This window comes from Anomalospiza imberbis, chromosome 3 (assembly GCF_031753505.1).
Source record: "Anomalospiza imberbis isolate Cuckoo-Finch-1a 21T00152 chromosome 3, ASM3175350v1, whole genome shotgun sequence".
Classification (NCBI taxonomy): Eukaryota; Metazoa; Chordata; class Aves; order Passeriformes; family Viduidae; genus Anomalospiza; species Anomalospiza imberbis.
The window spans coordinates 72784864-72801366 of NC_089683.1; the positions used below are offsets into that span (position 1 = coordinate 72784864).

At 44.9% G+C, this 16503-nt stretch overlaps 1 protein-coding gene across 3 annotated transcripts in view; it reads left to right on the forward strand.

The window, feature by feature from the left end:
* The first annotated feature begins 1046 nt into the window (after nucleotides 1–1046).
* Nucleotides 1047–16503, forward strand: part of CAPN9 (calpain 9) — a 32328-nt gene continuing 16871 nt past the window's right edge. For all 3 annotated transcript variants that reach the window (XR_010997399.1, XM_068185104.1, XM_068185105.1), the window contains exons 1-12: nucleotides 1047–1263; nucleotides 5812–5881; nucleotides 6301–6419; nucleotides 7024–7157; nucleotides 7511–7679; nucleotides 8191–8274; nucleotides 8521–8606; nucleotides 10407–10484; nucleotides 13658–13818; nucleotides 14580–14737; nucleotides 15375–15583; nucleotides 16243–16279. Coding sequence is in view for 2 of the 3 variants with exons in the window: in XM_068185104.1 (XP_068041205.1) it covers nucleotides 1051–1263; nucleotides 5812–5881; nucleotides 6301–6419; nucleotides 7024–7157; nucleotides 7511–7679; nucleotides 8191–8274; nucleotides 8521–8606; nucleotides 10407–10484; nucleotides 13658–13818; nucleotides 14580–14737; nucleotides 15375–15583; nucleotides 16243–16279 (1518 nt within the window). In the remaining variant the exon portion in view is untranslated. The remainder of the gene's footprint in view (nucleotides 1264–5811; nucleotides 5882–6300; nucleotides 6420–7023; nucleotides 7158–7510; nucleotides 7680–8190; nucleotides 8275–8520; nucleotides 8607–10406; nucleotides 10485–13657; nucleotides 13819–14579; nucleotides 14738–15374; nucleotides 15584–16242; nucleotides 16280–16503) is intronic.

A 16503-nucleotide genomic window follows, 5' to 3' on the forward strand; every position in this document is an offset into this window, starting at 1 on the left:
GGAGCCCATCCCCTCACCTGGCTACACCCTCCTTTCAGGTGGTTGTAGAGAGAAATAAGGCCTCCCGAGCTTCCTCTCGTCCAGGCTAAACCACCCCAGCTCCCTCAGCTGCTCCTCATAAGACTTGTGCTCCAAACCCTTCACCAGTGGTCAGATGAACAAGGTCAGGAAACCTGGAATCAGAGACAACAGGTATTTGTTTTTAAAATCACATGATACAGTGCACGCAGGACTCCTTCAGTGTGTTGCCCATCAGAATCCCTCCTCAGGATAACATTTTCCAATGCTCTTCCTGTGTTTGCCCAGCACGTGTCCTGCTCCAAGTCCTCCCCGCTAGCTTTGCACACCCCACCTGTGCACACCCAGCCCTCGCTCTGCACCCAGGCTCCTGCCAGCAGAGTGGCCACGGCCATCTCTTGGCCCTGCTGTCCCTCCTGCATGACGCCCGACGGGGACAACACCTGCCCGCCAAGGCAGCCCTGCGCAGGCAGGCCGGGCTGCTCTCCCACCTGGGAGAACCAGGCAAGCTCGCAGTGCGGCCGCAGCCCGCCGTGGGCTCTGGTTTCCCTCCCAAGGCTCATCTCAGTGGCCCTGGCTGAGTTCTGCATTCCTCGAAGCCATCCCGGGCCGTGGCAGCCCGCCCGGGCCGTGCCGGCTGGGGAGCGGTGCCGGAGCCGTGCACACCCCTCCTCGCCCGGCAGCCGCGGGGAAGGACGGGGCAGCCCCGGCCGCTCCCGCCCGGCTCCCAGGGTGTCCGGGACCGGCCGCCTTCCCTCCCTGTTTGCTTTCAGGGTGTTTGTCTCTGGTGCTGTGCAGAGCAGCCGGGAGGTCAGTCTCACTCAGCAGTAGCTCAAGGAGGTGGCACGGAGGAGGGCTGGAGGATACTGCCGTGTCCCCCACCACAGAGTCCTTTCCACCCCCTTGTCCTTCTTCACAAGGCACGTGAGGCATTCTCGTATCCTTGCTCCCCTCTCTTTTTCCACCTGATCTGTCCCCACCACCAGCTCAGCCTTGTCTCGCCGGGCTCTCCCGGGCAGGTGGGAGGCAGACATGCCCTACTCGTACCAGGACTCGAAGCCGCGGCCGGCTGCGCATCCCGGGGGTGCCCGTGCCACGCACAGCTCGGGGAAGGGCTACGAGCAGCTGAAGCGGGAGTGCCTGCGCAGGGGCGTCCTCTTTGAGGACTCCGACTTCCCCGCCTGCAATTCGTCTCTCTTCTTCAGTGAAAACCCACCCGTTCCCTTCGTCTGGAAGAGGCCTGGGGTGAGTATGCGGTTGTGTTTGTGCCTCCCGTCCTGCCCTAGGTCAGGCAGCTGTGCTTCGGGGTTGCAGCAAGTACGTGTTCAGGGAGATGTGGAGATCAAGTGTGGGGGGAAACCCTTCCTACCTCAAGAACAGTGGCTCAGGATTGGGATGCCCCCCGCAAAGAGCTCAAGCTGCAGGATGAAAGGGCTGGAAGGCTTCACCCCATGTTTTAGGTGTAACTGGTTATACAGACACACTTATGCATATGTATTTATGTGCATGCTTAAAGAATTTGTAATAAGCTTCTCTCTTACATTATTGCCAGACAAAAGATGAAAATAAGAGGGCACACAGGGAATTAAGGGTAAAATACATTATGATAATGTTCTAACTGTGTAAAATTGTGTGTTGTTAATGTAGGAAATTCACAATTAAGATCAACCTCAAAAATTGAAACCTTATAACTTTTAGAGTACTAGAGTCTTACACTTTCCTGCTCAATTCCATCAGGGAACGCTGAGAGATTACAATTGCATGCTGTGGTTACTGAGCCATTCAGCAGTAGCCAAGGGCTCAGTGAGTATCTCTTAATGCATCTTGCATAACAGTCATTAATAACACAGCGGGAGCCTGAAGCTGCACCAGTCACATGCTCTCAGATCACAAACCCAGCATCAGTCCAGGTTCCTTCTTCCCCCTTCATTCTGTAACTAATAACCAAAGTAAAAATGTAATTTCTTTGCTGAGGACTGATGTTTATTCTGGGTTTTCTTCATAGTCTGGAAGCTTCTTCCTTTATAAAAAAGTTTTGTTTGGTGATAGTGATACCAAGGGAGAGAAAGAATAAAGTAAACTTAAAGAAAGGTTTAAATTATCTCAATTCCCAGTGATAAGCATCTGGTAGTTAACATAGTGCTGGTACAGAGCAGAATTAAAGCTGTTACTCCTGGACAAGTTTCAGCTGTGAAAAAAAATTGCAGATCCTAACACATGCTAAGTGCAGCCCCCACAGACACTGCTGCTTATCTGTGCTCCAGAAAGCCAGGTGGCCTGTGGGGCTGCCCTCCCAGCACAGGAGAGGGCTGTGAGGCTGAGATGCTTCGGGTGTGGTGACTCTAGAGTGCTATGAGGCATCAAAAATGCACATGGCTGTGACACTAAATCTTAAAGAATAGTTTTCCTTTCCTCAGCTCTTAGGTGCTAGTTTGTCTTTTTTGGGCTCGGAATAGTTAAAATTTGGTGTAAAATGGGACCAGGGATGGTTTAGAGCTTGTGTGCCGTTGTGTATGGTACACAGGGGCAGTGGAGAATGGTCTGTTTTCTTCAGGATCTTTGTATGCTGAACTTGAAACATTTCCAGGATGAGTAAGTTACCTCAAATGGCATCTGCCTTTACACTCCAATTCCCCCCACGCACTTTTGTGAGCTGCACAGTGAGAAATAAAACTCAGAGGAGGCAGAGAGGATGTGTGAGGACAGGGTATTAGTTATGCTCTGCTCTGGCTCCTCAGCATTTAAACTAAATCAGTTTCATCTCTATTATCCATCCGGAGCAGCAGCAAAATAGAGGTGGTGTAACAATTTCAATTTAACACATTTCAGTTTGCAAAGGGAACATGGGCCTGGAGCATGTGCTAGGTGAGTTGCCACAGCTGGAGAGGAGGAGCACAAAAGCATGGCCTCTGTGCAGGGTATCTATATTCCAACATCTTTCCGTGGTGACTGGTTTTTACTGCCTCTCCCACCAGTATTTTTCAGTAGCTTGGTTGAAGTATAGCACAGTACATGAGGGTAATTGCAGGGACAAATAAACTAAATCTTCTGATTTACAATCTGTTAGAGTTTAATCTTTAGTAATGAGAGTAGAGAAGGCTTTCTCATTACTTTGACATGCATATATCTGCATATATGCATATTTGTAGCAGCATGAGCAAGACCTTCAACTAGCATTGATCTGTAAATCTCCCACTGCAGTCAGTGAGCTATGTAGATATGTATCAGATGAATATCTGACTTTCTTACATAAGTGAAGTGCTCCAAGATTCAGACATTTAGTGATTTTGTTTAGCAATCCTTTTAAATCCTTTTTAATTACAAATTCAAACTATCCTTCATCGAAATTTTAGAACAATCTGAAGAATGTAAGACTCTTTTCTCATTATATTCCCTTTCCCTTTCCCTTTCCCTCCCTCTCCCCCTCCCCTTCCCCTTCCCCTTCCCCTTCCCCTTCCCCTTCCCCTTCCCCTTCCCCTTCCCCTTCCCCTTCCCCTTCCCCTTCCCCTTCCCCTTCCCTCAGTGACTGGGAAAGGTAGACATATAAATTGAAGAATGAAAAAAAAACAACCCAAAAAGGAAAGATAAATGGGTTTTACCAATTTCAAATGAGTCTATGGTCTACAGGAGGAAGTAAGAAATAAATATTCCTAGTATGAACAGCCATGGACAACCAGTATGACAGGTTGGAACCAGGCAGAGAAATGTAATCACAGAAATCACCTAAACAATCTCACTTCCAGTGTGCTTTAGGTCTCTATGCACCCCCTCTACCAGTGCAAGACAGGCACTGGGATGCAATTCGTTTTCTTTTGGGTTTAAAGAAGCACAGCTTTAATACAGCATCAGGACAGTCACAGGTCACTATGTTTCATCTCTCTGAAGACTGTATGTTCCTACTTCCAGGCAATATCTTTGTGTAGGCGAATCCTTAAATTAGTGCATGCTGTGTGTGAATGCTGGGTTTTGTCCTTTAGTATGCTGAAAGTCCTGATACATTATTATACCACCTGAAAGTCCTTTTAGAATTAATATTATTTTTGCAACATCCACTCAAGAACTCTAGAGTGTGTTCTTTTTTGTTCAGCAGAGAATGTGGCGCAAGTCCAGTCAACACCCTTTCAATTCCTTTTAATTGATTTTTTAAAATTTTTTTGATTGCTCTAGACATAGAAGGTTGAAAACATTTTCCCATGTATGACTTACAGAGATGTGTAATAAACAATGAGTCATGAATCAAACCTATGTCCGTGAAAAGGTTTTTTATTTTGTCCCTTGCTAACACACAGGGCTTCTTGGTAACAGCTAAATGCATTAGTTGCAATGAGAATTACATCTCCTGAGAGCAATGGTGCTAAAACAAAGTGTGTTGTTGAACATCAGCTACTTTATCAGCCATTGCTGTATCAATGTCTAAAGGCAATGAGCTGTGGTTTTATTGTTCATGCCCAGTCCCAACGAGACTGAGTGTATTTAACAAGCAGGCGGGCCAGGTAAGGAGGAGCTGTTGTTTGTTTCCCTTTGCTCCACACTCTGGGGACAGGGTGTTCTGTGGTACGTCCTCCCCGAGGCACCTGTGCCTGAGGCACAACCTGGCCACCACCTCCTCCCCAGCAAAAGCAAACAACAAATATGCAAACCAGCATCCTCCTGAATACAGCCTCCAGAGGCAGTGTTTCAGCCTCTGCAGGGGGAGTTCCGCAGCAGCAGTGCTGCTTCACTGGGGGGAGTGCCCTGGCTCCAGCAGCAGGTGCTTCAGCAGTAAGTGCAGGAAGCTGAACAAAGCTATCAATATTCTGCCCTGTGGTCTGAGAAAACGCAGTGATATGAAAGCAGAGCAACTGAATTTAATCTAGGCAAATGCAGGGATTAAATGACTGAATGTGCTCTTCTATTTCCCCCACCCTCCCCATTAATTTGTTGCATTTGCCACTTAGGCAGAAGGATCTGCTTCATGCCATAGGGTCTGCAATAATGTATCACGGCAGGCTGATTAACTACAGGCATATTCCTCCAGTAATGTATTAGATATTCTCCTCTCCCCCTTTCCATTCAGTTCAATCAATTGCATTCAATATACAGTTAATGGGAAAATGGAGAAGAATTCCTGCCACATTTATTGGTTTATCACTATAATTTTTCTATCCAGCCATGGTACTAGTAATTGAACTAAACCAGTCTAATGGATGCTTGAAAATTGCTGTAATGCCACCATGATCACCATTCCCTCTGACCACATGGGGTGGATAGTGTTAGCTCCTCCTAAAAATTAGCAGGACTGAAGCTGTCTTTGTTGTTTGCTTTTTGGAGGATGAAATGGTCTCATGATTGTCAGACACTGTATGTTCCAGGTATTACATGCAAGTAAATAACTAGTTAAGTTAAAAGTAAATTGCCAATTTTATTTTTTTCTGCCATTGGAGGAAAGCAAGAAAACAAAAGCCTTGTTAAACAGGGCAGCAGCCTGACATCAATCTTCTGGATGAGTTTGTGCTATGATATTTTAACAATTGCCTACAGATGAATAAAGAATGCCAGCCTTTCATTAGCAGCCAACTAATTATGAAAAAAATGAGGATAGTTGATTTTTTAATTGCTCTACACTGTAATTAATTAGCAAGGATTCCCCATCTTGTTCTTTGTGGTGGCAACACTGCTGCAGGATAATACAGCTCTGTACCCTGTGGCTCACAGGGTTTGTCAGCACTGCTGCAGCTCTGGTTCAGAGTGATGGTGATATTTTCCTATTTTTCCTTAGAAATTCCAAGTAATTTCTCTGTCTCACTGTTTCAGGACATTGTCAAAGACCCCAAGTTTATCCTTGGAGGAGCCACCAGAACTGACATTTGTCAAGGGGATCTTGGTGAGTGATTCCTCCTGGATGGATGTGTTCATGTCTATGCACCATGAGGAGCAGTAGCAGTGTCCTCACAGAGAAGGGGATGTTGTCCCTCCTGAACTTGTGGGAGCAGTGGAGCTGGAGGTCCTGCCCAGGCTCACCTGGCCCACGGCTGCTTCTTGGATAGCTCCATCCCATCCATGCCAGAGACCATCTTGGTGCAGTGGGATTCAGGATCAGGGAAGGATCTTCACTCAAGGGTACTGTGAGCCCAAGGGAGTCTTTTGTCTGCCAGCCCCTCCAGACTGAAGCACACTCTGCCCTGGCCAGGCAGGAACACCATCTCTGGGGACATGCAGGCTGTCTTTTAGGTTTCAGGGGAAGTGGCAGCTAGCATCTCCTCTGGCCCCTTTTTCTCCTCTTTCCCCCTTCTCAATCCACAGGTGACTGCTGGCTATTAGCAGCCATTGCTTCTCTCACACTGAATGAAAAAACACTAGCAAGAGTGGTGCCACTGGATCAAAATTTTGGGCCAGATTATGCTGGAATATTTCACTTCCAGGTAAGGTGGACATCTGTCACAGAATGAACACATCTCTGTCATTACTTTTCATGGTGTATTTTGCAGTGAGGCTGACAGGTACTGCAGAGGAGACATTGAAAAAAGTAGGATTTCTGAGCTTACATTGTTCATGTTTTGAGAAACAAACTAGAGGGCTACGTCAGCCTCATACAGGCACAAACACAGCCACTCCTATTTTGTGAACAGATACATAGCTGTAGAAATAATTTCACATTTTCCTGGGCACACACACCTCACTTAGGATATAAGTTCTTAAAAGAGTGGAACTGGGATCTGTAACACATGTGTGTCCTAAAGGAGTTTTGAATTATGCGGTGAGCACTGGTGTAGGTACGTGATTGACATTATCCAGGCAAGGAGCTACAGTACATGTCTACACATTTAGTCTTGATGCTTTCTCAAGACAGACCACCCTTCCTAGAGAGCAGCCTTGCAGGGCAGAGCAGGAACAGATGATTTCCACGTCTTCTAATCGAGCCTATGATTGTCACCAAGTTACAATTAGAAATGCTGGGACACCAGAATCCTGCTCTCAGGAGATGCCGTGCTGTCAGCAAACTCATGCACTATCCTTTCTAAACAGTTCTGGCAGCACAACGAGTGGCTGGATGTCGTGATTGATGACCGACTACCCACCTTCAAGGGCCGGCTGGTTTTCCTGCACTCAGCTGAACTCAATGAATTTTGGAGTGCCTTACTAGAGAAAGCCTATGCCAAGTAAGTCCCACTGCACATACATAATTTGCTATTTGTACATACATTATTCACAGTTTGTTCATATGGTATTCACAATTCTAGTGAGCAGCTTCTAGCTTTTGCTGCTGCCCTTGCCAGCCTGACAACTGGCACTTAAGAAAGAACACCCCCAGGCTTTAAAGATACGGAGAAATGGATGAATTAAAAATGCAGCTAAAAAGGGAAGCAGAATGACCCTGATTCTACTGCTTGGGTACACTCTGGGGTACTTATTTTGACTTCAGTGCTATTGCTGAAACTCTACACACGTGTGAGAAAGCTCTCAAACATGGATATCTTGAAAGCAATTCTCACAGTCAGTGTGTGTTTTCCAGGTTGAATGGCAGCTACGAGTCTCTGAAGGGTGGCAGTACAATAGAGGCCATGGAGGATTTCACTGGGGGTATAGGAGAAATGTATGATGTTAAGGCGGCTCCTGACAATTTCTATGAAATCCTAGAAAAAGCCCTGAAAAGATGCTCAATGGTGGGCTGTTCTATTGATGTAAGTAAGAAATGGGGTCTCAATTTCTTGGTGCCCTCAACTTTGAGGTTCAGTGTTTTCTGGTTTGAGTTTCACTTTTTCTCCTGATGAAGTTTGCTGCTTGCAAAGACTAGTTAAAATTTTATTGAACTAGGCAATGTGATACTCAGCTGGCTGATGGGGCCCTTCACCATCATCACTGTCCATCAAAGCCTTTTTACAAGAAATGAGACCATGTGAACACCTGATCTCAGTCTGAGAGTAAAGATTGAAATCCTGGAAATGTATATGGTGCTGAAACAAAATCACAGGGGCAGAGGAGGAATTCCACTCTGGAACCACCTCATTTTTGCTCTGAGTGAACAACACTTAAAACAACCCCCATATTTTTTCCCAAAAGGGGACCATGGTTGAGCAGAAAGACAAGTTCCCTGTTTGTAGTAAGGGTCAGCCTGGAAGGGACCAGGTGGCACCACTTGTGGTCTCACTCTGAAGAGAGAGGTAAATTCACTTCTTTTTCCTCCTATTCCAGACCAGCAGCGCTGCCGAGTCAGAAGCCCGAACCCCATTTGGCCTTGTAAAAGGCCATGCATACTCTGTGACTGGCATTGAGGAGGTATGTCCAGCAGCACGGGGCAAGGAGACATGTGGGGAAAAACTAAGGGATTCTCCCCTCAGCCTCAGGTGATGGGGAAAGTTATCCTGGGGAAGTTGTCCAAATTCCCATCCAACTTTCCCTCCTACATCTCCTGTGGCACTCAGCACCTTTTGCCCAGCTGCTAACACCAGCCTCTGCGTACTGGAGAAGCCTTGCTGCCTAGATCCTGGCACTTGATATTTTCTCTATTTTCTTCTTCCCCAGGTGAGCTATAGGGGCCAGCAAGTGCAGCTCGTAAGGATAAGGAACCCGTGGGGAGAGGTGGAGTGGAACGGCCCTTGGAGTGACAAGTGGGTACACTGTCCCTTACACACTTACACTTACACTTGCAAAGGCCAAATCCCAGCTTCTGCTCCATAGCTGGCTTCCTGCAGCCCCAGGTGCTCCACGGGAAATTAAACCAAGAGTTTGCACATGCCTAACAGTGTTACTGCCCTACAGCATCTCCCCCTCAGTATTTTCAAAGCAGCACAATGCAGGGACACTGTTGAGGTTGTTTAGCCCTCAAAACCTAGCATCAGCAGAAATCATGCATGAATATAAATGAGATAAGTTAATATTAATACACTCCCAATTGTAAAAGTTACACATTTGGAGTGATATTTTTGGTTAAATATTTACAAGCCTGTTGCTGTAGTGCTTGTAACACAACATCCATAGTTTGTCCTACTACAGATAAACTGAAACTGACAATGTATTACCCCCTCTGAATAGCTTGCATCTCTCTTTATTTTGGGGGTTGGTTGCTTCGGGTTTCTAACCACATCAGGAGTAATATCTTAATAATAATAAATGGGCATTAAATGAGACCCTCTCCATGCCAAAGTTGTGGAAGGACCCCAAAACACAGGCAGGGTTGGCCTGAAAACCAGTCAGGTTTTACTACTAATGGTAAACAAAGTGCAAACAAAACAAAATGGAAAAAAAAAAGGTAAAAAAAAAAGTAACACTACATTCCTCTCCAACACGCACTTTTCAGTATATTTTTGCACATATGCATTGTTTCATTTTTGTTTCACTTTTTCTTCTGAGTTTTTTTTAATTTACATAGGCACAGAGGAGAGGAACCATAACCTGCCTGGCCCTTTAATATTGCTGAGACATGTAACTACTTGTAGGACTACTTTGAATTTCCCTGTCCTTATCATGGCTCAGAAGTAAATTAAATATGTCCACATCAGCTCAGATCCTTTATCTTGAAGAAAAACATGGATAATTGATGTGTATAATGAGTTCTTAAATCTGAAAAAGATGGAGAGGTTATGATCAGGACAGGCATCTGGCAGTTTATGCTGTTCATCAAAAAGGCTGTCTCTGCAAGGCAGAGATCTGACTCTGCATTTGGGAGGCTTTCTGGAACTCAGGATGAAGAGGGGCTTGCAGGTCAATACAGGAGCTTGTATTAACATTTTGCAGTGGTTGCTGGAATTAAAAACTACAACACAAGGTGCCTTCTACTCCCTAAGTTTATTAAGTCAAATTGGAAATACAGTAGTGCACTTCCAGGTTTTCTGAAAGCTTTATCAGGTTTTTTGGTTTTGATATGCCACAGCTAGAGTTGAAGGGGTGCATGAAAAGGAAGCAAACACTTAACCTGGGGCCCCAGTTACTTCACTGAATCTCTCTGTCAGGGGAAGGAACCTATTCAGTTCCCATTGACTCAATTTTGAAACAAACATCTGGCCCTAAATTAGCAACAAGAGTGAAAAAGATCATGGTGCTACAGATGGAATACAGATTTAAGGAGGGTGTTTACTTACCAACATCTTGAGGTTTACCAATAGCCGTATTGTCTCCAACCCAAACACTGAGACCAGTCCCAATGTCAATAACCCATTTTAAGACCACTCTGGAGCAGCTTTGGGATCTTTGGCCTGGTGCTGCTTTTGGCTGCATTAATTGGGTCTTTGCAACCATGAATGCCAGTGGGATCAGGACACCTTTTAAATGCAACTGTGTTTGTGAAAGCTGCACAACTAAAACACATGTGAGAGAAGAACAGCCTGCTGTTATGTCCAGCCAGTCATTCTGAGCCAGGGAAAATTAATTGCCACATGCCTGTAGTAAAACTTGGTTTTGTTTTCCTGTAGCTCTGCAGAGTGGTGCTCAGTCAGCCCATCGGAGCAGAGACGCCTGTCTCAGGCAGCACGGGATGATGGAGAGTTCTGGTAAGACACAGGTTCTTAAAGTGTGGGACTCTAATCAGAAATCAAGGTGCAAGTGGCCAGAACAAGCAACAAGGAAGAAGTCTTTGTGTGATGAAATTCTCAGTTTCTGCCTAAGAGAGGGCAGGTAGAATGGTCCCTTTGTTTTCAGAGTTTCATGTGTCTCCCTTTGTCATCTGTTTTAATTAAAAAAGCCCTCAAATCAGTTTAGTTAGTGGCATTGGTATTTCAAATACTGTGTGTCTCCCATGAATGTAACACCCTTTAAATCCTTCCCATGAACAAGGGCAGGATATACAGAAGGGAGCACTGTATGGCACTGTATCACCTATGATGGTGACTGTATCACATGGGCATCACCTGGGAGAGAATGAGTCCTGAGAAGCCATACTACTAGTTGCGTAAAGTAAAAGAGCACCAAGATACGTGTGAAATTGTGGAAAATTTGAAGAAATGAAATGAAATGAAATAATGAAATTAAATTAAATAAATGAAATGAAAAAAAGAAACCAACAGGTGGAAATTGCTGTAGAAGTGTGAAGTGTTCTTCATGCCAAATTCATGATCTCAGAGCAGATGACTGACTTGCACATGATCCACCCCCCGTATCGACTGTGCTGTGGCAATGTGTTGGGTCACATCTTCTAGGGCCAGATGCTCTATTCTATTACACATATGGAAATCTAGAGAGGTATGCAATGGAGCTATTCCAGACTTTGCCTGCAAGTTAAACCAAAGTTCAGCTTCAGGCCTGAGAAGTTATTCGAGATAGACAACACAGCATGTTAAGTCACACAAAATTATTTATTGCAAATTTTGTTGACTGGAGGGGAGTAGGTCCAGTGGCTGTTCCATTACTGCATTTTTACATAAGGTATTTTGAGTTATTTTACTATTGACATAGCAAATACTATGCAGTTTCTTCAAAAAGCTTTTGTGTTTGTTTGGGTTTTGGGTTTGGTGGGGGTTTTTTGTCTGTGTTTCACCTGGTTGCAGCTGTAGCTTATGTGGTGAGTGTAAAGGAGACAAAGACTTTACATGGAACCCAAGTAACTCCAGCAAGTATTACAATACAGGGCAGAACTTAAAGCCTGATCGTGTGATGGAGGTAAAAGTGTGCAAGGAGGCATCAAATAACCAGTGAAATTAATAGAAAAAAATTCCTTTTTGGACCCTTTTGTTCTTTGGACTTGTGGGAACTCAATAAAATCTTCATGGTTACATACTGAGAACATTTTGACCTCATTAACTACCCTAAAGATGTTTTGGCTACATATTAGCATTTCATATTAGTCTTGTCCAGGTGCTTCTAATAGATGCAAAGGGGCATCTTGTGGCTGGCTAAGAAATCAGCTTTTCAGTCCTCCTAGTCCCTTCCCTCCTATGATCAGAGGGTCAGAGTCTTCTTTTCCCTTCATAAATAAAAGCCCAGAACAGCTCTAGGGAAATCAGAACAGGTGTTTTACCTCCAAGAAGTCAAATCCAATCTGTAAAGGGCAATCCCTTCCTCTGCTTTGCAGCACATTTCCAAAGGGCCCAAAATTGCATAATGCTGCCCCTGCTTTAGTGTCCGAAGCATCAGAGTGAGAATTAGCAGTGCCTAGGGCTAGCAATATCTGTAAATAGCTGACAAGAAAGGGCAGAACTCAGCAAAGCAAACCCTGCTGTTTCTTTCCACACCAAAACCAAGTTGTAAAATGGCCCATAGCAAGTGAAAATTAATACCACCATGGACATCTATTTGTTATGAGGAAGAAAAATGGAACTAGCTGTATTGGACAAGGCACAGTGGGGGCTAGCTGTGTCCTATCTACCACTGCCACAGATAAACTTGTATCTTGGAGGGCTTTGGCTCTCCTGCTACTCCATTTTGTTGTTAGGCATCTGCCACGGGAGGAAAAGGACAGTTACAGAAGCTTGTGTTAGGGAGGAGATCCATTTCTGTGTGTTATCTCTGTGGTCCAGAGAGAGAGGGGGGCTCTTCCAGATAGCAATTCAGAGCACAAAACATATCAAGATGTCACATTGCCCTCACAAAGGCTTAATGCATCAGCGCTTTTACAGAGGGAAGTTCAGCCTACCAAGGCTACCCTCAGGCTTAGAGTATATGTGCCTCCTGTCCTTGTGGTGCACACCATGTAAGCTGCTGTCTCTTAGATAGTTTCTGTCCACTGTTTCCTTTTGTTCAGGGCTGCACCCAATGCCCAGTGGTGCCTAGCTCTGGCTGTCCCTTCTCTTGGCTGTTTGCTCAGTCCTGGACTGACTCCTTGGCCAACAGGACCATTGGTATCTTTTTGTCCTTGTACTTGCTAGATAAAATCTCCTGGCATATCTTCTTCTCCAGGTGCTGAGCAGGCTAGTTTCAACCAGCCCAGCCTAGCAGCTCAAAACTGCTCATAATTGTGGCATTTGCTCCCTCATTCCAATTGTCATGTATGTGTCTCCACCTTGGGCATAAAATATATTCAATGCAATCTGTGGGGCACATAGCAGGCAGCAGAGTCTATGCTACTATCAAGGGCAGGTTGGAGACATTTCTCAAGTCCAAACACACTTCATTTCTCACATTTGGTGTATATATTTGCTAGAACAAGGTCCCAGGCACCCACAAGGGAGGGAAGAGTGAGCAGCTTGAGCCTAGGAACCTTAGCAGAGACCCAAATGTTACTTTAATTGCAGTGCAGACAGGTAATCATACCATGGCTTGGTAATCCATCACCATGTGTCATTGGTGCTATCATTGTGCCTGACATTGAACACACAGATGATTTGTATGAAGACTTAGCTCCTGCATGTGCCAGACAATTCTTTGGTTGGGTATTTAACAAAACAGATACAGCCATTAAGACCAGCATGGTGTTGGTGAAATAACTCTTTCCACTGTAGGTTTTGTGTCAGTGTCACTTCTATTTCATCTTAGACTCAATTGTAACTGAATAAAAGTGTAAGAGATGTCAGAATGAGATGCAGACAAAAAGGATGGTTGTGCTTTACACCACAGTGAGTGAAAGCTAGTTGCTCTCCTGCTGTACACTGGCATATATCCATGGTCACCAAAGCTACTCTACATGAACTGGTGATCTGGCCCTGGGGCTCTGAGGGGGGATAAATACTTCTGCTGGGCATCCTTCACAAGAATGAATGACTGCCTGTTCCTTACCACATCTTTTGCTCAGGATGAAGTTTGAAGACTTCAAAGTGCATTTTGACAAAGTTGAGATCTGCAACCTGACTCCAGATGCCCTGGAAGACAGCACTGTCCACAAATGGGAAGTGACCATCCACCAAGGCAGCTGGGTCCGGGGAGCCACCGCAGGAGGATGTAGAAATTTCCTAGGTAAGTACATATCAGTCTGAAAATGAGAAGCAGGCACTGAAATCTTTACCTGCCCTCAGCTATAGCTCTTCAGAGAGGAGCTCTGTAGCCAGAGCTGTGGGTGCAGGACAGTTCAGCTGACCAGAACGAGCTAAAGGGACAAATGAGGAAACTCAAACCACCGTGTGGTTTAAGAGTCTTGTATTTAAATGATAAGACCTTTCTGTGATTAGTTTTTTTGAATGAACAAACCAGCAATGAACAAAGTTCATTATGATAAATGGTCATATGGTCCCACGTGAGACTTTGTGGTGAAAGACTGCTTGTTTTGCTCTCAGGTTCGTTGGATCTGATTTACCTCTTAATGACATTTGCATGAGCAGGACTAGGTTCAAATAAGCCAGTTGAACTGCAGCAGCAAATGTAAAATGAGACAAAAAGCCCAAATCAGCCAACATGTTTATGTGCCTCTGAAGCTGTGTCATGGATCATTGTAGCTATGTAATTTTAGCAAAATTTCATCTGACAACTTCATTTAAACCACGGTAATTTAATAAGGCACCAGGCCTAAAATCTTTCCTACACCTAGTTCCATGAAGGACTTTGGGATTTGGCTTATTTTTTGCAAAGCTTAGTGGAAAGAAGTATAACGATTAATGGAAAAACTAAGTTTGAGTGAAATCTCATCTTTATTTTTTGGTTTGGTGGGGGTATTTTTGTAGCAGTGGTGGTGGTTTATTATTCTGAGTCAAGAAACTCTCTGGTGTTCTTTACATTGGCAGAGACTTTCTGGATAAATCCACAAATCAAGCTGCATTTGACTGAGAAGGACGATGGACAAGATGACTGCACATTCATAGCAGCACTGATGCAAAAGGGTCGCCGTAAACTCAAGAAGCTTGGAGCTGAAATGCTGACCATTGGCTACTCTATTTATGAGGTACTATGCTGCTACGGCACAGGAGCTGCACTATTGGTGTTTGGAACTTTCTTCGGGTTTGTATCCCTGCCCCATTTTTGGGGCCCTTGCACCTAAAAAAACCTTCAGTAAGTAACAGTTACATCAAGGCCTGTGGAGGATGGAGCCCTCTCAGAGGAGAATTTAGGAGTCCCCATGGTGCCATGGGTTCCTAGGACAGATCCCTCAGGCCCATGATTCTGTCACCCCCTGCCTGGCTTAGGGAAAGGGAATATTGCTTCTTCTGAGCATCCTGGGGCACATCACACACAGATGCCTGTCCCCAAGTGAGGTTGAGGTTGGTGAATCTGTTGTCACTGCTCTCTGACACCCTATCTGGAATGGTGGTGTTTAATGGCAGGGCATGTTTAAGTAGGAAGACATGTCCCAGAGTGCTCTGAACCTGCCTTCTGGGTGGGAAAGGACAGTGGTAGTGAGTCCTTGCCATAAGGTGGGAGCTAAATTGCTGTAAGCACCTGGGAGAGGGAATGAGAGTCAGGATCACAGCCTGGGGTGACACTTGTGCCAGGCAGGATTTGTCTCTGTGGTTAGGAAAGAGGTGAGTATGGCTTTCAGCACACCCTGGCCAGTACAGCACTGCCTTTTTTTCCCTTCCTAGAGCCCAGACACAGATGGACACTTGGGCAAGGACTTCTTCAGGTACCACCCCTCCAAGGCCAGGAGCAAAACCTACATCAATTTAAGGGAAGTATCCCAGCGATTCAAGCTGCCACCGGGTGATTACATTCTTATTCCGACCACATTTGAGCCACACCAGGAGGCAGATTTCTGCCTGAGGATCTTCTCTGAGAAGAAAGCCATCACTAAGTAAGTCAGCAACAACTTTGGGCCCTCCAGTGCTCCCCTGCACGTGTGGTTGTTGGCTGCTGGGGACAGTGTGGCTGCTAGGCACCCAGCTCTACAGCAGAGACCCAGCATGACAAGTTCTTGATCATTGTGGTTTTTTGTTTGTACTTTTTTGTTTTTACATTTTTGTAAATGTGACTTATTTTTGAGAGGATTTGAGAAGGTGGAAAAATAGGGTGTGCCATGATGAATCTGCTGGACGTTTGACAGGGAAGGGTTGCTAGCTGGCACTGTCTGGGTCTCTATGAATACAGCAGTGTTTGCTTCCTGTTTATTTCCTCCCAAAGTTTGTCCAAAAGACAATTTTATGTTAAAAAAGCATACTGAGGAAACAATGTGTTCACAATGAATAATGAATTTAGAATGAGATGAATTCTTTAGCAGATGACATGCACAGCTGTGTCCTCCCTGAGTCCTGCCTAATGTCTGTTCTAAGGGCTTATACCAAAATTTAAACAGTGCAAAAGTCTGATTGTTTGATGAATTTTAGCTAAACATAACCTGTTAAGTAAAAAAAACCCTGTTTTATCATTCACCTGGGGAAGAGGTAATAAGCAAGTTTCCACCCCAAGCAGATGTTGAATACCTTCAGATACCAAATAAGGTTTTGTTTTCTCCAGGGATCTAGATGAAAATGTTGCCATTGATCTTCCTGAGGTAAGTCTACAGAGTTAGAGTAGCAAGAGAATAGCTGAGCAGAAGCCTGCACACATTGCTTTTACTGTGTTTGGCTAAACCACTTTCATTTCACAGGAATATTACACAATTGCCAGGTTTGTGTATGTCACTGAAATGCTAAGCTCTGCTGAATGTGGTAAAAGAGCTGTAACAATCAAAATCATAATCATTATGCTTCGCATCCCCTTGAAGGCAGTCAGTGC